Source organism: Rhamphochromis longiceps, linkage group LG16, assembly GCF_057381845.1.
Source record: "Rhamphochromis longiceps isolate RC_006_pf linkage group LG16, R_longiceps_female_GT1.1, whole genome shotgun sequence".
NCBI lineage: Eukaryota > Metazoa > Chordata > Actinopteri > Cichliformes > Cichlidae > Rhamphochromis > Rhamphochromis longiceps.
The window spans coordinates 2,318,086-2,342,580 of record NC_140572.1 but is presented as its reverse complement, the minus strand read 5'-3'; the positions used below and the strand labels follow the sequence as shown (position 1 = coordinate 2,342,580).

At 41.4% G+C, this 24,495-nt stretch overlaps 1 protein-coding gene across 4 annotated transcripts in view; it reads right to left on the bottom strand.

The window, feature by feature from the left end:
• The window catches only part of kalrna (kalirin RhoGEF kinase a), a 152,887-nt gene that overhangs the window by 106,603 nt on the left and 21,789 nt on the right, over positions 1–24,495 (bottom strand). For 2 of the 4 annotated variants that reach the window (XM_085384695.1, XM_085384696.1), the window contains exons 2-3: positions 15,125–15,229; positions 426–500 (exon numbers count right to left, since the gene is read on the bottom strand). In XM_085384695.1, the coding sequence (XP_085240821.1) occupies positions 426–500; positions 15,125–15,229 (180 nt within the window). The remainder of the gene's footprint in view (positions 1–425; positions 501–15,124; positions 15,230–24,495) is intronic. The other 2 variants (XM_085384697.1, XM_085384698.1) reach the window with 1 other exon arrangement.

Below are 24,495 nucleotides of genomic sequence, written 5' to 3'. Positions count from 1 at the left end.
GACGTTCCCATGGTGTGAATAGATTGGATGCCTTTCCTGCCTCAGGATGTGCGTGAGTCCAATGAGCTTTTCACGTGTGCAGATATGTGAGTAATAATATACTCGACTATATTCTAAACAGGACTGTGGACAGTCCACGGGACGTTCTTACTGGTCCTTTTCCTTATGACTGAAAAAAATCCCATCTTTTTGTCTTCAACATGAAAAGATTATATAAATTTCAAAACATTCTTAACTATCAAACAATGTTACTAAACATGAAGAATAGCTCCTAATGCTTCAAACACCTCTGTGTTCGTCCTGCATGACCATGGTGGTGGGGACAGGCTCTTTGCTGTAGGACACTCAGGGGGCTGATGTAAAGTTCTCCTGAAACAGACTGGAGGGTTGTGGATTTAACGCCAACAACACTGACTGACACTCACCTGACACAAAGGCAACTTTCTCCTTTAAAATAGGAAGAACATCAGAGGCCTTGATGCCTTCAGTCCTGAAGGGCCCTGGAGAGATGCAGGGAGAGAGAATATCAGCATGAATCTCACCATTGGATCACCGTTCCTAGGAGACACACCAACACTGTAATCTGTTACGGTTACATCACTATAAGCATTTCACATCTTAATAACTCTTCAGTAGATGTAGAGCAGAAGTAACTTAAGTTAACACACACAACATTAATAACAGCAAGTCAGCAGAATCCATAGAAAGGGGAGAGGGAGGGATTATTTAAAACACCTTCACTCTGTTTGAGAGAAAGACCTTTACAATCACTTCACAGTACATCGTCCCCTCGCTCTTATTGTGCTTTTCACCTTCTGTCCTTGATATTAATCAGCTGCATCTTCCCTAAACACCGTGGAACAGTGAGTGTGATGGTGACGACACAGCGTGACACATCCATGTGTAAACGTAATAGTAACCCACTGAGGCCTGGAAGCCAGAGGTCGCCCATAAACAGGAACAGACCAATTAGCTTTAACGATTCGTGTCACTAAAGGTTAACTATGTAATTGATCGGTTTTATGCCTGCGGTGTGTCAACAGCATTGATTAAACTTGTAAAGTTCTAGTTCCTTACTGATATTCACATGTGCTTATAAATTTACATCTTTGTAGTTTCCTTGGCTGCCAATGATTTAAAGTCTCCATGTGAGAGATTCATGACATTTGTTTCAGCTCTACAGTTTCTATAATCTCCTCTGAAAACTTTCATTTCAGACTTATTCCAAACTTTTTACAGATGCTTTTTTAAATTGCAGTAATTTATTAATAATAAATTATAATTACCATTTCATTGTTTGTTAGCAGTAAATTCTATCTTGTCTATTTTGTAAATCTGGGTCATATCAAACATGACTAATGACTCGTGTTTGTTTCAGCCAACGAGCACGTGGTCTCACAGTCCTTCGTGCACGTGGTTTTGGCAGCTCCAGCCATGTTTTTATCGTCTATGATGCAGACAGACTGTATGCTTACTTTACCTTTTGTGTCTTTATCAGGATCAATAAGACTTTCTCCTTCTTTCCAGTTACTGGGAATGTAAGTTGTAAAACAAAGATCCAGTTTAAGCAAGCGTAACCATGAGTGTGCACTAATCACCTCACCAGGTAAGATTGTTCCTGGTTTTACATCTTCAGTCTTTATATTGTTTGTTTTTATACTTTAAACAGAATCAGGAGGCTGAACAAATACATCAGCTGGCATGACGTTTGCACCTTTTGTGTAAAATAAATAAATGCACTCAGATTACTAAGACTGGGGTGTGTCAGCTTCATCATAGCAGGCTAACAGGCTCGTACTAAGCTGGCAGAAATGCTGCGTTAAGAAGATTACACAACATGTCCGTGAAAGGGCATTACTGCTATGTTAGACAGTTTAGTTTAATAGAGTGTCTGTTTTTATTAAGAGTGCTTAGCAGTAACAGAAGCAGTGATAGGCTGTGTGGTTATGGCTAATTAGTCGGCTTAAGGCAAGCTGGTCTACTGAAAACTACGATTTCAATGTGTCAGATACATAAACATGTACGGAGGACCAAACAAGAACACCACGTGATTTCCAAATACTGACAGACTGTTAGCATCGCAGACAGTGTTAGCCACTGATATTATAAATAAGCTTCTTTTCCACAACACATGGGTGTTTGTAACTTAGAGGAAACATAGATGTGTCAAACAATAACCTTATACAGGTGATCGCGTCAAGAAACAACTTGGCCAAGTTCTGTGAAGCTGAATGTCCTGTAATGAAGTCAGACCAAAACAGATGACTCTGGATTTATGTCTTTATATTCACAGGACTGGAACAGAAAAATAGGTTGTGCTCCAGGAAACGAGGCAAAGAAGAGAGAGAAGCGAGTGTGCTGCCAAGATCAGCAGCGTTTTCTTCAGACCGTTAAACATACAGCAGAGGAAGCCAGTGTGTGTAAGGACGTAACACTCATCTGTAGGGATGGGTATCGAAAACCGGTTCTTGTTGAGAACCGGTCCCCACTGTTTCAATTCCTTGGAATCGTTTGCCACTTTTATAAACGATTCCCTTATCGATTCCAGTCGCCCCGAATGACGTCATCACGTTGAGTAGCGTCTTTTACCCAGTAGGAAACACGGCGCCTGAGCGGCACAAACGCTCAAAAGTTTGGTTACACTTTATGAGAAAGGATGACAACAGGGCAACGTGCAATACTTGCAAAGTAGAGATTTCATCAAAGGGAGGAAACACTATGAACATGCAAAAGCATTTGCTCAAAAAACACGCGATTGCTTTCAACGAATGTCGTGTTTTTGATCCGCTCCGGACTAGCGAAGCTCAACCCAGCAGCAGCGGTAGCGTTTCCACGTCCTCTCCCGTTAATACTGCAGGTAACTAATCAATTAGCATTGCATATTATGTTAGCGCGATTTACCTTATTACAAAACCTGCTATTACTGTGCGTTGCATTTAGATAACCATGATGAGACAGACAGAGTCTGGCTCAGATGCTGGCAGTTGTCGCTGCAGTCTACCGGTAGCATCTCCTTTCAGGCCAGGATAGACGAATGTCACCGAGCAGTGACTCAGTTTGTGGTCAAAGGCTTCCACCCATTTGCCACAGCACATGCCCCCGATTTCACTTTGGTAAGTGAATGTGTTTAATTGTAGGCAGGACATTACTGGATATTCTTGTGTAATTGCTACAGAATAATTTATGTTAAACTTTGTTATTGCTACAGGAGAATATTTATTTTATTATTTTACATATACATTTTTTTTCCTGGGGACCCTGTGACACCCCATTGAAGAGCCGTAGGCTGTGGCTCTCTTAAGATCTCACTGTTGGGTTTGTAAGGCCATGTTACTCCTAAATTTCTATCTTGTTCAAAGAGAAGATATAAAACACAGTTCTAAGCTAATCGACCTTAGTGTTCTCCTTTAAAAAAAAAAAAAAAGAATCGATAAGGAATCGAATCGTTAAACAGAATCGAAAATGGAATAGGAATCGTTAAAATCTTATCAATACCCATCCCTACTCATCTGTCCTTCTGAGGGGAAACACACAGGAAACTGTCAAATGTGCTGATGCTTTTCACTTTTCTTATGGGAGGAGATTTTGATCATTTGCTGAGCACATGATGGTGAGCGAGGGTTTCTTCGTCCGAGCAATCAAACAACCTTAGACACCTGTGATGGACGTCTTTACACAGAGCTGGCCCAACATTTATGTTCATGGTTACGTGATTATTTTTATGTAACACTTTCTCTTTTTGTTTCTTATCTTGCTTTAGTAAAAACTTTCAGACGGACAAATGTGACACGAGTGTCGAGTAACAACGTCCAACGTTGTTTGACATATAATTTGTGTAAATGATGATGTTTGCATTTTCTTAAACCTCTGTGCTGAATTAACTAAAGCATTGCTGTAAACTGAGTACATATGTGTGTTCATTTCTAAGTGATGTTTTTAGGATGTCCAGCAGACATGTGTGGGTTTAGGTCGGGGGTGATGTAGCTTGGCGTGTTTTTGGAGACATGATCACAAGATTACCTGACTGGTGGTATGCACGTGTGAGATGTCTAACCAGGAATCCCTAATTCAGAATCAGCATACTTTATTAATCGCTAAGGAAATGATGTGGCTTACAGTCGCTCCAAGACAGCAACAGTAACAGACTGAGCTGACTGCATAATACAATATGTTACAGATTTAACAGATAGCAGTAATCTATACAAATCACTATCAATATGAATATTACAGAGGTGAGAATATATATGACTGACATTGACTCTAACCTGTGAACTTTGTCATTTGCTGTGTTACTGTAGAGCGTGTGCAGAAAGGTGTAACTATTGCAGTGTGTTAGATGGAGTTTACAGGGAGATGACCACAGTCAGGAATGATTTCCTGTGTCATTCAGTGGTGCATTGTGGGTAATCTCAGTCTGTCACTGAGCGTGCTCTTGAGCTGTTATATGGCCTAATCTTACCAAATATTTGTGCAAACGTTTGCATGAACACTGTGTCTCTGCCTCGCTGTGATCTAATAAAAATTATGGTTTGCAGAACAGTGTGTGGAGACGCTACAACCCCCCCCAAACAAAGGTATTAAAATGAGAATGTAAAAAAACAAAAACAAAATTTTGCTGAAACAAACATGCCTTAGTTATTCAGATGTACTCCGTGCTTTGGCTGTCATACTATCATGTATTCTGGCTCTTCTGTAACTGCTGACACACACACACACACACACACACACACACACACACACACACACACACACACACTAATACTATCTAACACTAATTGTATCACTTAAACCTGAATGGCTGAAGACTGCGACTGTGCAACAAATGAATGAAGTTTGCTAATAATAGTTATAATAATATAGATTTTGTAATTTCCTACTGAAAGTATCTAAAACAGACTAATAGCCTATTTCTTCAGCCTGAGAGTTCAACTCCACAGCTGTGCACAGCACTGTCGTTCTTATCCCTTTGCCAGCAGGACCCAAAGATGGGGGCTCACTTCACAACTGCAGAGAGCTTTTATTGTGAAATAACTAAAACTCACAGTTTGAGTAGTGCACCCAGCCTTAACTGTCATTACTGTGCTCATGTTAGCAGAAGCTTGCCCCTTGAGTTGGATCATCGTGTGTTATTTTGAACTACTTTGGATAAGCGTAGTTAACAAAGAACAAACTCTATGGCTGCTGCATTGCAAAGCAATACCTAATGTATGTAATTGCCTAAACTGCTGAAAAATGAGCACATGAAGGCAAAGAAAAACAATGCAGCAGTTGTGAACATGAATCTTCCACTCAGCTGTCTATAAAAGCGAGCGTGTGCAGCGAGTCAGCCTATCCAGCAGGCTCACAGAGACACACTGAAATCACCAATGCAATTAGACAGCACCTTAGACAAAAGATGTTATCCTCTGCGGCAGTTACTTTTTCAAAAGTAGCAACGACGTATGTACAAAAAGATGGGGAAAGAGAGACAGCTGCCAAGTACTGTGGTACAGTCCAATCCATCATGGAGGTACACTGGATGTGTTTCTTCTTCTATTCGGTGAATACGGACTTTATTTTGTGCATAAAACCAGTACATACTCAGCATCTTCTGTCTTTCTTTGGCCACATTCACCCATTTGTTTTTTATCCTGTGCCGTGAAACACTTTTGGGCAATGTGTTGGAGATTTATGCTGAATTCAAGGCAACAGATAATGAGCACAGCTACCACAGTGTCCTGCAGCAACGCGACACACTCTGGTTTGAACTTACTGGGACCATCAGAGCATGAAATTCAAACCAAAAGCTCTGCCCCAGGCTCTTAGGACTGGGTTTTGTTTCAACCAAGAGCTAAATACACACGTTTTCAGGAACTAGAAGTTGTTACATGTTTAATTAAGTCTCATATATTTTGGTTTTTGTTTTGGAAGCTTTTCTATGCAGGTGTTCCAAAAAGACAAAGATGATGACCAAAGAGTGTGACCTTGTACTATGTTGTTCATGTCACTATCAGTCTGAGTAGGTGCAGAACAACAAGTGTGAAAATGAACCATAAGTGTCGGGCATGGTTGGTTTGATGGTGGCTCGTCTTCATGCTTTCAGTCTGTCACACACCTTTAATCTAACGTGAGTTTTCCTCATCTCATGTCATTCTATGGTAGTGACACAGCTGTGGTTACAGAAGCATGTGGCTGTTTAATATGCATTTATGTGTGCATGTGTGCGTCCTTACAGTTACACTGAAATTATCCAGAAACCACCTGAAACATTTGCTAGCTGCTACTAATGGAAGAAGATGTGTGCGTTGTGTTTAAGTTAAGTGAACTGAAATTTCAATTTGAAGGGCAGGCACAGCACAACAAAGTAGGGCTGTTCGATATAACGATATATATCAGATGACAATATAAAAACGTCTATCGTTTCATTTTACGCTATCGTTTGTTTCGTGGTGTCGCAAAATAAACTGTTTACAGCAATGTTTTTCATGTTCTGATGTCACTGTAGTTATTATTAATTTCGTAAAGTTCAATCTTTCTCTTATATTTAATATAACCACACTACGGACGGACAAGCGACTGTTTTGTTAATGGGTTGTCGTTAGCAACAGCGACGGTAACACCATTGCGTGTTCCACATAAACCTTTCACAATAAAGCTCAAGATCCTGTTGAGACTTTTCAAAATAAACCGAATCACCTGAAAGATGCAGATTATTTACGGATGAGAAGTAAAAAACGAGACGGCGGCCGTTACAACTTATGTCAAAAAATGTATCGTTTCATGCGTCGGTTAAAACACTCGACTCCAGCTACACGACGCCCAGCAGGAAACACTTCACCTGCCCGAGATTCACAGAGTTTACAGAAAATGTTACATTTTTGTGATTTATATCGTTATCGGACGATAGATGTTTTATATCGGGATATGAGATTTTGGTCATCCCTACAACAAAGTCTGCATTTAAAAAAGGACTGTATTGAATTAATATACGAACCTTGGCAAAAACTCAAATGTTGATGAAGGGTACTCAGCTTCAGATAGAACGAGATACAAAGCATTGAAACACATTAAGACAAACTTAATGAACATTTGGACCCAGAAGCAGGGTTCATCATCACTTAACAACCGGATTAGAGGAAACTGACCAACACCCCCATGCACACACACACACACACACACACACACTTTTTCAAAGCATTCTGTTGCTGCTGCCAAAATTTATGGATTAAACTTGGAAGGCTATGTTGGTGATAATTGCTCATCTGGCAAGATGCTAATTTGTGACTGTGACTCCACCTTTCATTAAAAAGGCACCCACTTCAGGGCTGGGCGATATGGCCTGAAATCCATATTGCAGCATAATGTGAAGAATGTGCGGTAATGATATATATTGCCATATATTCTTTTCTTCTGTATACCGTATCTTCAGGTCCCAAAAGTCACACAAACACTGCAGCATCACTGAGAGTTAAAAACTGTCTAAATTCTTTCATCTTTAATAAAATGATCAGCGTTGCTGCTTTACCAGGTGTAACTATGAAGTTAAACATCCAGGCATCCATGAAAACAGGATTTATTAAATATAACAGAGTTAGAAGTTAGCAGGAAGTTAGCTCGCTAGCTTCCACCTAAACTTGATATAGCATGCTCTGACTGTTCTGAGAAATTCAAACGTACAGCTCTGCTATCACTTCCAACATAAATGAAGACAGAAAACTAAACAGCAGTGACGTTTGTAGGGTTACTGAAGTTGGGCTAGCTGGTATATAATGATGTGCTATGTGACCGCTAGCAAAACAGGTATGTTAGCATAACATAACTTTTTTCCACTCGATAAAAGTTAACGTGAGGGTTCCTGATGGTTAGGCACAAATGCAATCGCATGGCAGGAGAACAACTGAGATAATTCATCCACAATACAAAGTTAGTCATTAATATACTGCAACAATATGGGAACAGAGCCGCTGTGAGAGAATTCAACATTAAGGAATCAATGTTACGGAAGTGGAGGAAGCGCAGTTTTTGGCTTTCCTCATATTCCAAAACGTGCTTCGTCTCTTCCCTATTACTGTCGTGTGGCATATTTTGCAGATGATGTTTTGCTGCTTAACATCTGACTGCTTAAACCCAAACCAGGTGCATATGACTGACGTTGCACCGGTCTTCTTTATGAGCGCCTCCTCCTCCTCCCCACATGTTAGCTCAATGCTTGCAGCCGCTGCGATGCTTTCGATCAAAACAGGCTCAACTTGATGACACCATCAACATGCGCTACCACTACCGTTTACGGTTTATACCAGCGGTCTCCACCCTTTTTTGCGCCACGGACCGGTTTATGCCCGACAATATTTTCACGAACCGGCCTTTAAGGTGTCGCGGATAAATACAACAAAATAAAACCAGTACTGGTACCGAAAAAAGAAGATTTATTCATAACACACGTGAAAAGACCCAGGAAAACCGAGTAAATGATAAAAACCCGAAAACCATACATTTCACACCTTAGTCTCAACTCTCGCGGCCCGGTACCAAATGACTCACGGTACCGGTCCGAGGCCCGGGGGTTGGGGACCGCTGGTTTATACCATAGTTTAGATTGTATAAATCTAAACTATGGCTCTGTCTTCTTGGAGGCTTTGTGACATTCCTCTGACTGAGGAAAGAAGAGTTGTGAGAGTTTTGTGTCTCCTGGTTGATTTGGTGTGTGTTCACGTTCACCTCTTTTTGTGTGTGTGTGTGTCTGTGGATTTATTTCTGCAAGTGAAAGAATGAGTTTGTAAAGCATTTAAAGTCATTTTCTATTGAAAGTATCTAGACGATGATTCTTGCAGCCCTACTTTGGTTCATGTATTTAACCAGTAGTCATGGTTGCCAGGCAGGTAACCAGGAAGACACTAAAAACTTGCCAGCACACATGAAACAGGAACTATGCACATATGGAAAAAAATACACAGGTTCCATCATGAAACATGCTTCACTACAGTGTTCAACGTCACACAGCCAGGAAGTGATGTCACTGGTCTATTCTTAACACACACACACACACACACAGGCATAGCTGGACTCTTCCAGATGTTTAGATGTTAAAGGTCAACATGCAGCACAGTTGAAAATCTTCATACTGTTTCCTTCACCATGCACACATGACGTGGACTAAACCAACTCACAGGCAGCTTCACAGTAAGCACTGATTACTGAAATGTAGCAGCGATATCAGCATTCAGACACTTACAGCTTTAAGTCTGTTCACGTAGTAACTGTCCAGACAGTCTCAGCAAACAGTGAAGGTGACACAGAGGATGCTTTCAGGGACCACAGTACAATGACCGTTCATTTCAGTTATTACACCAAACAGGCTCATTTCCCAGATGAGCACAGGAGCCTGATGTGTATCAGGACGACAGCCTGTATGCGTGCTCTAATAGTTTTAAATAACAATCAGCCAGTTCAACAGCTTTATGCAAAACCTGTCATGTGCACGACTGTGAAAGGCCGTAGTATAACACGCATTCACATACACGCTGAGTTTGTGTGTCTTCACAACAGGTGAAGCTATCAGCACTCTGGCAACAGCTGCCTCAGCTTCACGTGTTGCCACAGCGACACATGGTGGTGTCTATCGTGTTTAATGCCGCTACGCTTACATGTGAAACTTATGCAACGTGAAACTGAATCCCTAAAAGTTCGGCTGAGCAGTAATTATCCCTTTTCCAAATCAATCAGTTGGCATTCTAACCATCAGATGAAAGTCCCATTTCCATCCTGTCACGCTGGCATGTGTTCGCTGGCAGGATTGGGTTACATCAGCTGTTTGGATCTATTTGTCCATTTGTGTTAAAGTCCTTAACAAGCTCTTGGCATAAAGTTTCCAAGCGACAGGGATGTCTTAGGAAGTAGAGCTCTCAGTGATGTGTCACATAGGTACTCTGGAAGAAATAAGGCTGCACAAGGCTGTGAGCCGAATCAGGTCAACAACACATTCACAAGTCATTGGGGGTCCTTTTGTCCCTCTTTGGGGGGTCACTCCCACTGGGTTTAAATCTGGGACTCTCCGCCATTTGACCTTAGAACTGAAGAAGCTTCTTGGATGAGAGGTGAAACGTCTTCAAGCAACTTAAAGAAGTCCAGACGCTTTTCTTTGCAAGCTCCTTTGACTATGATGACCTGGATGACTGAGAACCTTCACAGACACAACGCATTCACAAAGATTCTGCTACAAAGATGTTAGATCACCGTTTGAGGTTATAAGGGCCGTTTGAGGCTTTTTTTTTTTCCTGAGCTGTGATACACTTTGGATTCTAGCCAATCATTTTACATTTCCGAGGATAGTAGGCGGGCCCAGGTACGTACGTTCTTTTAGAGCAGAGCTACAGATTAAAAACGCCCAAGGCGAAGCGGTCAAAAGTCTGGCTGTACTTCACAGCAAAAGATGCAAACTCAGCAGCCTGCAACAAGTGCTTTAAGCTGATACTGTGATACTGTCAAAGGAGGTAACACCTCGAATCTGATGAAACACCTGGCGACGCATAGCGTTTTTTTAAAAGCCGAGAAATGCACCGAGTTAGCAACATCCCCCAAGAACCCGAAGAGGAGAGTCCTGGCCCCTAGCCCTGCCAGTGTAGCAGAAATGATGAGGATGATGATGGCAGCAGCAGCCGTTCTTCTCTGCGTGAGTAGCTTAATGTTGTTCGTGTGTAATTTACGTTGAGTAGGCTAACCACGTCATTACATTAATGCATGTAAGGTGAACTAGCAAACATCATCATAGCTACATGCGGCTGTCTTCTTGTTTGATAGAGTGAAACCATATATGCCCTATAGCTGCAGGAAAGGCTATCATTGGTATCTTTTTACAAAAAAACAGCTAAACATGAGAGGTTTTAGGACAAAGTTTGTGTTTTTCATTGTTTAAGCACCGGTTCCAACCAAAGCAGGTATGTTGTATCAACAGAAAAGGCTAACTTGGTTATCATTTTGCAGAAAAAAAGAGACTACTAAAAATAAAAACTGGCACCGTTTCAAAAGTACCGGTTTGCAATGTTCCCTGTAATGTTTCATGTGTCTCCCTGAGCGTCCCTTGGACCACTGTGAGCGACAGCAGACGTGTGCACTGTGGTCACGCCAGCATCGAATCATCCAAGTTACATGTTTATTAAAGTAATCAAATTACAGCATTTATGTTAGACTACTTTTAATTAACTGCTTTAGCCCACTTACAATGAAAATTTAAAACAATCTTGTTCATGACCTGTGTAGCATGTTAACACTATTGGAAGTAAAAATAACTTGAACTCCAATTTTGAAAACACAACTTTCTTTTTTTTGTATGAAGCTCTGACTTGTATTATGAGTCTGTGGTCTGGAAGAGAGTCTGTAACTCTGTCTGCAAAATATAATATATAATGACCAATGTTGGGTAATTAATTATATAGTTACTTCTTCAAAAAAGAAACTGAGTTTTGCAAACAAAGTTTTTTGCAGCTGTTTACCTAAAAATGCAGCCAAGGCGTTTTTTTAAACAAACATTTCAAACTATTTACAGAACAATCAGCTGTTCTGCATCAAATCTGATGCCACACAAATTATTTGTGCCACTCCAAAAAATAATTTCTGTCCACTATGAGACACCGATGAAACACCGGTGTCGGCACATGAGGAATGCTGAACATTTGCCTGTTTAAATCATGAGAACAGTCACTACACAGAGATGTGCTTCTGAATGTGGACGATGTGTCTTCTGCTGCAGTGATGCAGTTCTGCTTGTGTTGAGTGATGTAAACAACTGATTGATCTAAACTCTTTAAACGTCAAAATTGATCATTAGATTTTTTATGACACAACAGCGGTGAGTGTTCCCACCTTCTGCTCTTTGTAACTTAACGCGATCTTTCCGTTTTCGAGTTTTGGACATGATTTTGGAGGATATATCTTCGCAGTAGCCATTGACCGCAAAGAAAAGCTACCGGAAATGCACAACCCCACATCCGGTCTCAAACCAGGAAGTTAGCATTTTCTCGTGCACAGGGTCAATTCAGGTTTTATTTTTTTTATTTTAACGCAGATTTTTTCTGCGCAGAGACCGTGGCAGCAGTGCGCAGCTTAGAGGGAACATTGCCGGTTTGGCACTGGTATCGGATAAAACCTAAACGATACCCATCCCCACTGTAAGGGTTTTTTAGTTAGAGCAAACACACCATACTGTACTTAGACAGACTGACCTTCATGTTTGTGCACCATATTTATGCAACTGTGTTACCAAAGATCACATTTTTGATATTTTTCAAACACTTTATGCACAACATGCAGTAGAACTCTTTGAGTCCCACTAATCTTGTGGTAGTATTACACATTGTTAGCAGAAAGTGGTAAGAGTAATGCTAATACAAAACTAAAAACAACATATCAGGTCGGTGTGAATCAGAATAAACTCAGAGCACATAGTACTGATTGGTGAAACTGAGTTTACAAGACTCACTTTTTGGTATTTGGCTCTACTGATATTAGTACGTGATATATAAATGGCTTAGCAGATACAGTAGACAAAACCCATCATATCAGTATCATGGTTCTGTCCAGTTTTTCCCATATGTGCTGAAAACTCCATTACACAGACACCTATTTCACATTTCAATAATATCTTATGTACGCATTTCGCATCTAGATTAACAGTTCAGTGCGTCTAGAGGCACTGTTAATTTACAAAGTTGTTAGACTCTAAGAAGGCTGTCCTTCCACCTGTGTTCCTGCCAGCCTATATTCCTGTGCCATCAATCTACTAATGATCCATTTTCAGCTTTTCCTTTTCAGGGTCGCGTGGGGCGCTGGAGCCTATCCCAGCTGTCATAGGGCGAGAGGCGGGGTACACCCTGGACAGGTCGCCAGTCTGTCGCAGGGCCAACACACAGGGACAGACAGCCACTCACGCTCACGTTCACTCCTAGTGGCAATTTGGATTAACCAGTTAACCTATCCCCACAAGCTGCATGTCTTTGGATGGCGGGAGGAAGCCGGAGTACCCGGAGGGAACCCACGCAAACACGGGGAGAACATGCAAACTCCACACAGAAAGATCCCGGCCTGATGGTGGAATTGAACTCGGGACCTTCTTGCTGTGCGGCAACAGTGCTGACCACTGTGCCACCGTGCTGCCCGTGTGTGGTTATTCGTGGCTGCTTTCATTTTGTGTTGTAACAGGCTGAATAATCATTTTGGGTTTGTGACTGTTGTACTCCTTTGTGTTGGTCACATGGTACTTTTTGTGTGTGTTCAGTGTGGTAACTTCAGATCCTCATGTAGGGGCATCCATGCTTAAAGATGCCAACTAAAGAAATGTGAGTATTTAGTACTAAGGAGAGCTGGTAATAAAGTGCTCAAGCTTATTTTTGAGGGATGAAGGCTTCAGAGGGGCTTTTAATAAATTTAGGGGTCCTAGAGGAACCCTATTGAGGGAGGAGGTGTTACGTGCCTCTGCATCCCCTAATCTCCTCAATGTTTCCAGCTGGTGCTAATTGGCCACACCTAGTCAGGTGTGGATAAAAGCATACCTGAGGCAAGCTCCCAGAGAGTTCACTTGTCTTTGCCTTGGTGGCATCAGCCATTTTAGCCAACCTGGTTTTCCATTTTAAGATAAAACCTCTTCTCACCCATACTCTGGTATTCGTCTCCTTTTTTTTATGTTGCGGCTTTGAGCCGGGTCGTAACAACATCAAAACCAAGCTGTAGCCTCCAAGGTGGAACAATAAAACCAAAACATTAGCACCAACAACTGCAGTTCCTCTAGCAGCCACTTGAGGCTGGCTTTAAAACCAAGTGAGTCCCCATGGACTCCAGAAATGACAGCGTCCTAAACTGAAACATAGCATGTTTGAACCTGATGTTAAAACAATTCAAGTCTCTGTAGCTACACATATAGAAAGTTTCATAACCTACACTTGCATGAAAGCCCTCTGCAGGATGAACAGGTGAGTTTGCTGCACTGTGATGGATTTACAGTAAATAGCAGAGTGTGACTGCTGCACAGTGACTGTGGTGCTTATGGTCATAGTTGGGTTACAGCAAGTGTAGCAGAGATTCATATGAAGTTAAGCTGATGATGCTCAGATGCACTGACTGAATTCCACTTTCATACCAACTTTATTTCCCACCCTGAGCCACAACAGCTGATTTTGGGGTTCCACACCTGCTGGATCCACTTTAACTTGTCCCTTCTCATTTTCCTGTTAGAGCTAAAGTCACCCTCTACAGTGGAGCAGCAGAAAATACAGATCATTTTGATTTTCCTTCTTTTTTTTCTGCTCATCTTCTACTTAATAGATTCAAGCTGAGTGCCTTCATTGGAATTAAAATTAAGAGTCAAATAAAGTTTGTATTCAAATCTACTCATATTATTATTACATTAATATAGCACAAGGTTCAGGTAGCTTTGCATAGAAATAGGTGGTAGAAATGTTCTTCAAGGAGCTACTTTCACTTTCTTACTCTGAGTCAGTACGTTTTCACTTTTACTCAAGTAAAGTAGTTGAATCAGTACTTCAACTTGAGTATTTTTTAACACTAGTATCTGTACTTCAGCACAAGTACACCATGTCTGTAGCTGTGCTGAAGAGGACCTCTCCATTGCCCTTGTAGTTAATTCTATCATTTAGCGCCACTTCCCAATATCATCACGTTTGGCTTCATAATCCCAAACACTGTGGTGTCGTATTCATTATATTCATTTTCTAGTTAAAACCAACATAATAATGTTTGAGGAATGGCAACATTTATAGTACTTTGTGCAGGTTTTCCCACTATTGGTTCCTCATAAGCTCCTGTGGAAACAGTTTGTATGAAATACAGTTATTATCATGTTATTATTGACTAATGTCCTTCTTGTTTGACTATAAATCGTCTGTTCTGAGATAAGTTTTACCAAAGTGACACTTTGGCACAATTTGAAAATGTATGAACTTGTGATGAAGGTCATGTATGAATGGTTCTTCTTTCACAGGCAATTCTAATTGAAATCAGAGCTGTCTGATTTATACCACAGCATTCAATAGTTGTGTAATTTCACTATAATGTCACGTGCCCTGCTGCTCCATAACTAACAGCATTACACTGAACATAAATCACTTATTGTTGTCTCATTATTTCAACAGATTACCTGCGTAAAACAGAGCAGGGTAGGTTTCCAGCGCGAGCCTCTCACATACGCACACATGTGCATTTGAACACAAGCACATATTAATGGCCTCGCCTCCAGTGTTCCCTGCAGAGGAAAACCACATCCATCAGTCCTCCAACACAAACCACACACTGCTCTCTCATAACTATGCTCAGAGCAGAGTGAGAGCTAGTACAAGCTAAGTGCTTTCCAGCCACCACACTCAGGTCGCACTAAGACAGAAGCAGGAGATGATGTATTCTCCACAGGGACGCTGCTGCTCGGTAAGGGACAGCTGCTGGAAAAAAGCAAGAAACGTGATTAATAGAGTGTTGTTTTATTTCTTTGTTTTTATCTGAATAACCTTTGTTTCCACTTGGGCAACATGTTTCAAGTAAAAGAAATATGTATGATCACATTTCTGTCAGTGTTTGTCTTGCAAGGTATCTGCAGCTGAGCAGCTTCCAACTATCTTGGGTGAATAGACTTTAGAAAGTTCACTTGGAGGCTTTAAATCTGTCCAAGCAGGAAAGACATCTTCACCTCAATGACTCCTGATGGTTTTACACTCGTGTTATGACGACACTGTACTTCATTGTTTCCAGTGGCTTCTGCCAGGCCGTGGCAGTTTATCGGTGTTTCACACAAACAACACACTAGAATAAGTACCCGTGTGGACGGGACGAACGAGGCATCCAACCAGGCACAGAGGACAGAAATGAGGACGAGACGATACTGTGTGTGTGAATCCTCTGATTTCTATGATAAAAATTGGTGCTTTTCTTGATGTAGCTGGAGGTAAGCAGGAAGTTTTGTCAGGTAAGTTTTAGCCATCAGTCAGGTAGCACAATACTTGTGTAAACGTAACTGGCAATGCTCACAATGCTCTCATATTAGCTGCCAACCTACTTATTTAATCCTGCTTGGATACGTCCACAGTGGAAACTTTCCTTTTTGCTATGTGTTAACAGACCTCTCTGCATTGAATCATATCTGTTATTAACCTCTGTCTCTCTTCCACAGCATGTCTTTATCCTGTCTTCCTTCTCTCACTCCAACCAATCACAGCAGATGGCCCCGCCCCTCCCTGAGCCTGGTTCTGCCGGAGGTTTCTTCCTGTTAAAAGGGAGTTTTTCCTTCCCACTGTCGCCAAAGTGCTGCTCATAGGGGGTCATACGGGTTTTTCTCTGTATGTATAATTGTAGGGTCTACTTTACAATATAAAGCACCTTGAGGCGACTGTTGTTGTGATTTGGCGCTGTGTAAATAAAACTGAATTGAATAGAATTGTTATAATTCAATAAATCTGTGTTTGTCTGTTCATTGCATTTTTCAAGCAGCATTTCTCTGATTTATTTCAAAGTTGGTGGAAATATTGCTTTAAACACAAATATGTACACTGTTGAGTTTGAGTTTGTATCAGTGAAAAGCTAAATGTCTTCTGTTTTTTATGCTGACCCTGCAGTGACTACTTCCTGTTCAACTCTGCTGTGTGTGTGTGTGTGTGTGTGTGTGTGTGTGTGTGTGTGTGTGTGTGTGTGTGTGCGTGTGTGTGAGAGAGAGAGGTGCCAGCAGAGACTTTACAGAAGAAACAGGTCATAATTGTTATTGTTACATATCAATATAGAATCTGTTGACCCACCTCGACAGAGAGGCAGTCGTGTCTGCCTGTTCATCAGTCTAATCATTCCTGATTTCTTTCCTGCTGACTGAGTCCACCATGATAACAAAAACCTTTTCCTCCTCCTAAAGTCTCAAGGCTGTCAGTGCATCCTTGGTTAGAGGCCATAAAAACAAAATACTCACATCTACTAAGGAAATTATGTAAGAGCTTGAATATGTTCGTCCTTGCATGTATTTACCCTCAAAAAGCAGTTTCATGTGTGTCACGCTTGTGTGTGTCCTTCCTTCATGAAGGTTTCTTTGGCTGTTGAATTATTTGCATTTTTACTTTGCTTGATCACATCACAGAGACTCTGCGAGGCAGCACCACGTGGTCGTACTCGAGGCGCACACAGCGGTCTGTTACTGCAGTATTAGCTTGATAATAAACTGACTGCATATTTTATTTTTCTCTCATCCATCGACACCATCTGACTCATTTGAGATGAACCAATCACATCAAAGCGTCTGTTTGAGGGTGATGACATCATCTGTGGTGCATGCCAAACGCATGCAGCGATGCCATCTGGAGGGTGCTGACTCAGCACAACACTCACACACACGTCTGATCACTCCAGCTCACACACTCGTGCACGGTAGTCAACGACACTAAAAACCAATTTGTCTGATCTGGTTCTGGTAGGATCCACGGAGGTTTCTGCCTACACGGGACACTTTGTCAGCACTAACAGCATTTTATTCAATTTAAGAGAGCGTATCTTCCAAAGAACAGCATCACATTTACAACCTTTACAAGGACTTTTACCTCAGATTAGAGCCAGGAGTGTTTTTGGTTTTCCCACATTACTCAGCACACACACACACACACACACACACACACACACACACACACACACACACATTTGTGAAATATGTTCTGGGACCTTCAGGATTCCAAGCACAAGCGTGAGAAGCATGAGGGCTGCGGTCTGTATGAAGCAGGATCCTGTCTTATTCAGTTAACTGCAGAATTAAACACTCAGTAGCACAGGAACAGAGCGGGAGGGAGAGAGAGAGCCAGGGACAACAACGTCACATTAGAAAGGTATAGTAATCATCCACAACTATTTTCAGTTGCAGATGATAAAGGATTCAGAAAGTTTATTCATGCAGGTCCATATGACAGAGAATATGCATCTTCTTTTTGTTTTCATATTTTAATTTATATTTAATTGTGTTGTGGTTTGCAGTGTTTTGTGTTGTTTCACTTTAAATATGTTTAAAAGGAAAAAGCTGAAAATTTAAATAGTTAAAAATTGAAATGTGAATAGTTGGTTTTTGTATTACATGATTTGTTTATTACATTTTATGTGGAGTGAATGAATAAAAGTATATTTACGGTGGCCCCTAGACACACAGCACGTACAAACACAACAGAAGTGCTCCAGGATGCTAGGGTGCAGTGTTGAGCTTTGGTTCCCTCGTGGCTACACAAGCCAGCAAGTACCAACGACTGGATTTGGTGTGTGGTAGTAACAAGTGAATGAACTTTTTTTTTTTTAATTATTTGAATATATATGAGTGCCTGTGTATAAATACACAAACAATACACATATGCTTTCAGTTGTGTAATTTAAGTGATCTAGGTAGCTCTGTTTCGAAGTTCAGTTAATGCTAGAAATGTGCTTTGGAGTTTGTACGTGTTTTGTCTCTAGGGGCCACCGTAAATATTTATATATAAACATTAGGGGTGCAACGATACTCGTATCGATATTGAACCGTTCGATACAGTGCTTTCGGTTCGGTACGCATATGTATCGTCGAGCACAGATCCACCGAGTGCAGATCCACTGAGCGCAGGGCAAGCTAGCAAGACAGAAGCTAAGCTCGTTGCAACATGGCAAATTGAACCTCCTCCACCCTCATTCAGATCTGGCGTTTGGAATTATTTTGGTCTTCATGTGACGTATGACCCTGAAGGTAAGCGCGTCATGGACTAAAGTAAGACAGTATGTGCCATGCAATGCTCAATTACATGGGTGGGAGCTAGTGTGTTAGCGCAGTTAGCTCGTTAACGTGTTGACGCCGTCCAGCCCCACGCACAGGGCGATCCGCGGTAGCTCGTTAACGGAGATTTGCCGTGTTGTGGCGTTAACGTCATTTCAGATTAACGCTGACAGCACTAGTGGGAACACAACGAATATGACTGCACATTTACTCCGACATCATCCTAGTGCAAAGACAAGTGGAAGCAGACAAAAACAACAAGCACGCATGCTACACACTTTAGCCGAGTCATTTAGACAGCCGTTAGCACATTATTCTCCTTATGGGCACCTGATATGTTTAATATGCTGCTGAGAATATAGCCCAGAAGAAGCGTATAGTATAGCTTTTATTTTGGAAAGAGCCATTTCTCTGTAATAAACTCTCTTTTCCAAAGATGAGTGATTCCTCGATCAGATAGATTTTTTTATTATTACTTTGTTGTTTCAGCAGCATTAAATTTAAAAACTGTACTTTTGAGTTAAAATATATATTCATAATTTTAATAAATGACAAATTGAAAAGGCATGAACATTTTTTTGTATCGAAAAAATATCGAACCGTGACACCAAAGTACCGAACCGAACCGTGAATTTTGTGTATTGTTGCACCCCTAATATATATATATATATATATATATATATATATATATATATATATATATATATATATATATATAGGGAATTTTTTTTACATTAGTAATTCCTTTTGTGCATAATTTTATATTATTATTAATAATAAATAAATTAAAGCAACAAAACAACCTGAAGACCCGGTTCGGAGCCGAAAGAGCCGGTTCTTTAAAAAGAGCCAGAAATCCCATCACTACTCGTTTGAGTTTTAGACAAAATGGATTCTAGGATATTGCATTTCGTCAAGTGCAAAAACTGAGGGGGGGCTGCTGTTGTGTGTGTGTGGATAATAGCAAACACTGAAATACAGTTTTTGCACGCAGCAATGAATTTGTTCACTCAAATTTAGCTTTTCTTCGCTCAAAATAAATTTCTCCTCAAAATGCAACACTGCAATTTTTGTTTTTATGTGCGCTCAGAATAGTGGCACAAAAATAACGCCATACAAGTTGTGTAAAAGTGCTTTGAGTGCTCAGAGTAGAGAAGCTTTATATAAGAAGCAGTCCGTTTGCTGTGCTTCTGGATCTATGTTAATGTCAGCTAGGAGGAATCAGCGTCAATCAGAGAGAAATAAACAGTTTTTAGATAGAAATAATGTTGTTAACCTGTTCAATCAAAATTATAACATTACAGATGAGCAGTGCTCTCTTGTTTAATTATGAGCCAGAGCCACTGCCTGCCATTTTAATAATAACAGATGGCTGGTGTGACTTTTACACACAGGTACCTTTAGCTGCTGCCAAAGGTACCTGACGCAGCCAAATGTTTGATTTAGCAAAGGCTTTATTCTAAATCCAGTCTTAGGATGTGCACCAGGAGCACAGTAGCTGTTAGAAGGTGCTGTTGTAGTTGAGCAGCTAATCTAAGAGCTTGGAAAGAAAAGCGACTGGACATTTTTAAGTTTCTTGAAAAGTTTCTTCAGTTCTAAGATCAAACGCTGATGAGACCCAGGTATCTCAGCCCCGGTGGGAGCTGTCCCTTCACAGGGTTGATGACCCTCATCACATGAACCAGTCTGAGACATTTCCTCACCCTGTCACGTGACGCATTGAGATCAGCTGACTCAAGACATGTTAACATTTAAATCAGGACATTTACTGGCTTCTCAAATTTCCTTATGATGTGTTGTTCAGTGTTGTGCAGGTCAGCTACTCCAGCTGCTGACGAGGGAAGGTTTGTGTGTCTGCCTGTTTGCAGCAGTGCTGTGTGAAGTTGTGTGTCAGCTGGGGGAAGCAGACAGCAGTCTGATACTGTTGAAAATGTGTATCTAATCCATTTTTGTTTGTAATATCGGTTAGTGTCTGAAAAGCTGTAACTCTGCTGTGTAAGTGAACAGACGTATGCAGCGCTATCAGATACCTGAGTATGTGATGAATTGTAATTGAGTATTTCTTTAAATTATGTTTCCGTTTGTGTTTTTATTCTTTAAAGTGGAGTCCTCCTGAAAGAGCAAACTGTACAAATAGGTGTTGCATTTGAGCATCATATGTAAAGCTTATAGAAGATGCTGTAAAATTGGAGCCAAAATGAAAATATCAGGAGATAAATTTGAATTGAAGAATTTATATTTCTTACTGATGCACATAAAGGAAACACAAAGACATTACATGCTATTGAAAACGTTACTGTCTGTGTACTCGTGTCTGAGGGATCTTTCAGATATGGTAACACTTTCCTGCAGAATGATTGGTCAGGAGGCGATGATTCAAGACCACTGAACACAACATTTGCAGCCTATTCCTGTGGTGATATAGGCCAGTGAGAAGTGATCGACCTGTATTGTAGAGGACCCCCCCCCCCCTGCTCAGCGCAAAGCACAAGGCTCACGTGCGGAGTGAAGCGGAAAAAAGTGCGAGAGAGAGGGTGAGAGAAAGGAAAAAAAAAAAAAACACGGCTCGCAATAAGGAGACAGCTCGCGTCATTCACGTCAAAGATCCGGCTCTAAGAGCCATTTCGTTTGCAACCGACACATCACTACAAACGAGGCAGTGGCGGAGGAACACAGAGGGGCGGAGTTTGAAATATTACTCTGTCTGGGTCACAAAATAAACTTTTAAGATATTTTCATGTGAGAATGTTTCTGTGTAAACTTCTAATATCTGCTCGATTCATCAAGACATCACATATTTGCATAAGTGCTCTAATGTTTTCAAACCCACTCAGAAAAGTTACCCACCAGCTGACTCGGGTTAAACATAATATATAAAGCTGAACTGACAAAAAATCACCGACTACACCACCAGGTATTACAGGAAAAACCATAAAGCCTTTGAACTACAACAAACGCTGTTGTGACAGTGATGTACAGTCTTGTTGGTATATATGTATGATTTGTATCACCTTCATGTATCCACACCGATATCATGACCAGCAGCTTTACAGCTGTGGCTCCAGCAAACATCAGCTGATACTAGAAATTAATATTAAATAAATTCTAACAACAGCTGATCAAGCTTAAACGTGCTGCTGCTGTTTACCGCGACATCCGCTGGTTTCCTCTTTCTGGCGCAAAGTGGGAGATAAACAAACAAGAGAGACGATCAGCTGATCATTGATCAGTTTCATAATTGAAGTAGCAACAGGAGAGGGAGGAGAATGAGAGGAGAAGAGGCAGCTGACAGCATAAAGACAGAATAACTCCAGCTTTGTGTCTTTTTCATTGTAGCTGAAGTCCGGGACGAATCGCGTCAGTAAAGAGTTGAGCGTGCACGGGCAGAAATATTGAGAGCGCGAGCAAGTGCAAAACCTGAACGAGAGGGGCTGCTGTTGTGTGTGTGTGTGTGTGTGTGTGTGTGTGTGTGTGTGTGTGTGTGTGTGTGGATAATAGCAAACACTGAAATACATTTTTTGCACGCAGCAATGAATTTTGTTCACTCAAATTTAGCTTTTCTTAGCTCAAAATAAATTTCTCCACAAAATGCAACACTTGCACCTGCAATTTATTTTTACGTGCGCTCAGAATAGTGGCACAAAAATAACGCCATAAACTTGTTCATTCACCCAATCACACCTGCACTTTCTCCTAAGCTGTTCGCTAAGTGCTTCCTATCTAACATTCATGCTCTGATGGATACATCGGAGAGCAACATGGGGTTAGTATTTTGCCCAAGGACATGCAGAAACTGGGATCGAACCACCAATCAGTAGGTGACCTGCTCTATCACCTGAGCTACAGTCTGTCACGGCTGGCGGGGTGAGCCGTGCGGTGTTGGAGGAAAAGGAGGACCCAAAATGCGGCAGTGACTGATGATTCGAGTGACGTTTATTTACAAGTGGTGGAGTGGCAAAAACAGGCAGTGAGGCATGACAAAACAACTGAAGAAACCTAAACTGGGAGAACTAAATGACAAACCTGAGACCATACAAAAGGGGTGCGGGGCAGAGAGCCACAGCAACAGGAACGAAACACCATAGAACACAGACGAGCCGACGACGAACACAGACCGACACCCACTAAATATACACACACAAGGTAATTGGGTAATCGCACACAGGAGGGAAGAACAGCTGATCTGAATACACATGATGACTGGAGGACACAAGCTGAACACAATGACAACAGACACAGACCTTCAGAATAGAACAGGAAATCCAGAACACGAGCCTTCAAAGTAGAGCAGGAAACACACAGACTGAATTACAACACAACACAGGGACATGAACAGAGCACCGAGGACAGACACAGGTAGGGCTGATAAAACACTAAACTTCAGGTTCAACCCTAAACTAGTACAAAATCAGAATAAACACAAGGCACAAAAATGAACTTCAAGGAAACACAAAACGCTGGGTCAAAATGACCCAGGACCATGACACAGTCAAATAGCTGGAATGAGTGTAACAAGCATGTGCATAATATGTTGCAGCTGCCAGCTACTACTACAGGGCACTTACCGTTGGACTTACTTTATTGTCACCATTTCTTCCTTTTCTTTCGACTGGCCCCTTTAATGGTCACCAGAGCAGATCATCTGCCTCCATCGAACCCTAACATCCCCTATCACCCAACCCTCTGATATCCTGTCTGTGAAGGTTCTCAGTCATCCAGGTCATCGCAGTCTCAGGAGCTTTCAAAGAAAAGCGTCTGGACTTCTTTAAGTTGCTTGAAGACGTTTCACCTCTCATCCGAGAAGCTTCTTCAGTTCTTCAGAATCTTCAGCCTCCAATATCCTCTTTCATTAAATCCATGAATCATCTCTGCGGTCTCCCTCTTTTACTCCAACCATGGAACTTCACATTTTCACACTTTTCTCTCTTGTTTAGACACTCTCAAAGTTCAAACCTTCGTAGAAAAATGAGTCCATTCAAAGGCACTCGCAGGAGCCTTGACTGAAAATATTCAGTTCTGCCTCCTCCAGCTCCGTCCCCAAACCAACCAGCAGGTCTCACTGTCATCTTGTAAACCTCACCGCTCTCTCTTGCTGCTCTCCTTTAGTCACAAATCACCTCTAATGCTTGTTGCCACCCGCTCCACCTTACCTGCAGCCTCTTCATCACCTGTCTTTTGTACTGTACTTTGCTTTAGACTCTTGATGCCAGGTATGTAAATGTCTTCACATGCGTATGGACTTGAGACATCCCATTCTTAATCCGTAGGCTTTAATAAGATGTTGGCCCACCCTTTACTGCTATAACAGCTCTAACTCTTGTGGGAGGCTTTCCACAAGGTTTAGGAGTGTGTTTTTGGGAATTTCTGATCAGGTGAATTGTTAGGTCAGACAGTGGTGTTGGATGAGAAGGGTCACAGTCTCCACTCTAAATTCATCCCAAGGTTTTCTATCAGGGCAGGACTGTGCACAGGCCCAGTGTTTCCACACCAACCTTTCTTTATGTATTGTGATTCAGAGATGTTAGAACAGGAACATCCCCAAACTGCTCCACAAAGTTTGGAGCATTAAATTGTGCCGTACTATGCTGAAGCATTAAAAGTTCCTTTCCCCGGAAGTAAGACGCCAAGCCCAACTCTTGAAGTGGAAATGTCTCAACTGGACGTGTTGCACAGCTGGCATCATATCAGGATATCACACTGGAATTCTTTGAGTTCCCGAGAGCGATCCATTCTTTCACAAATGTTTGCAGAAGCAGACACTG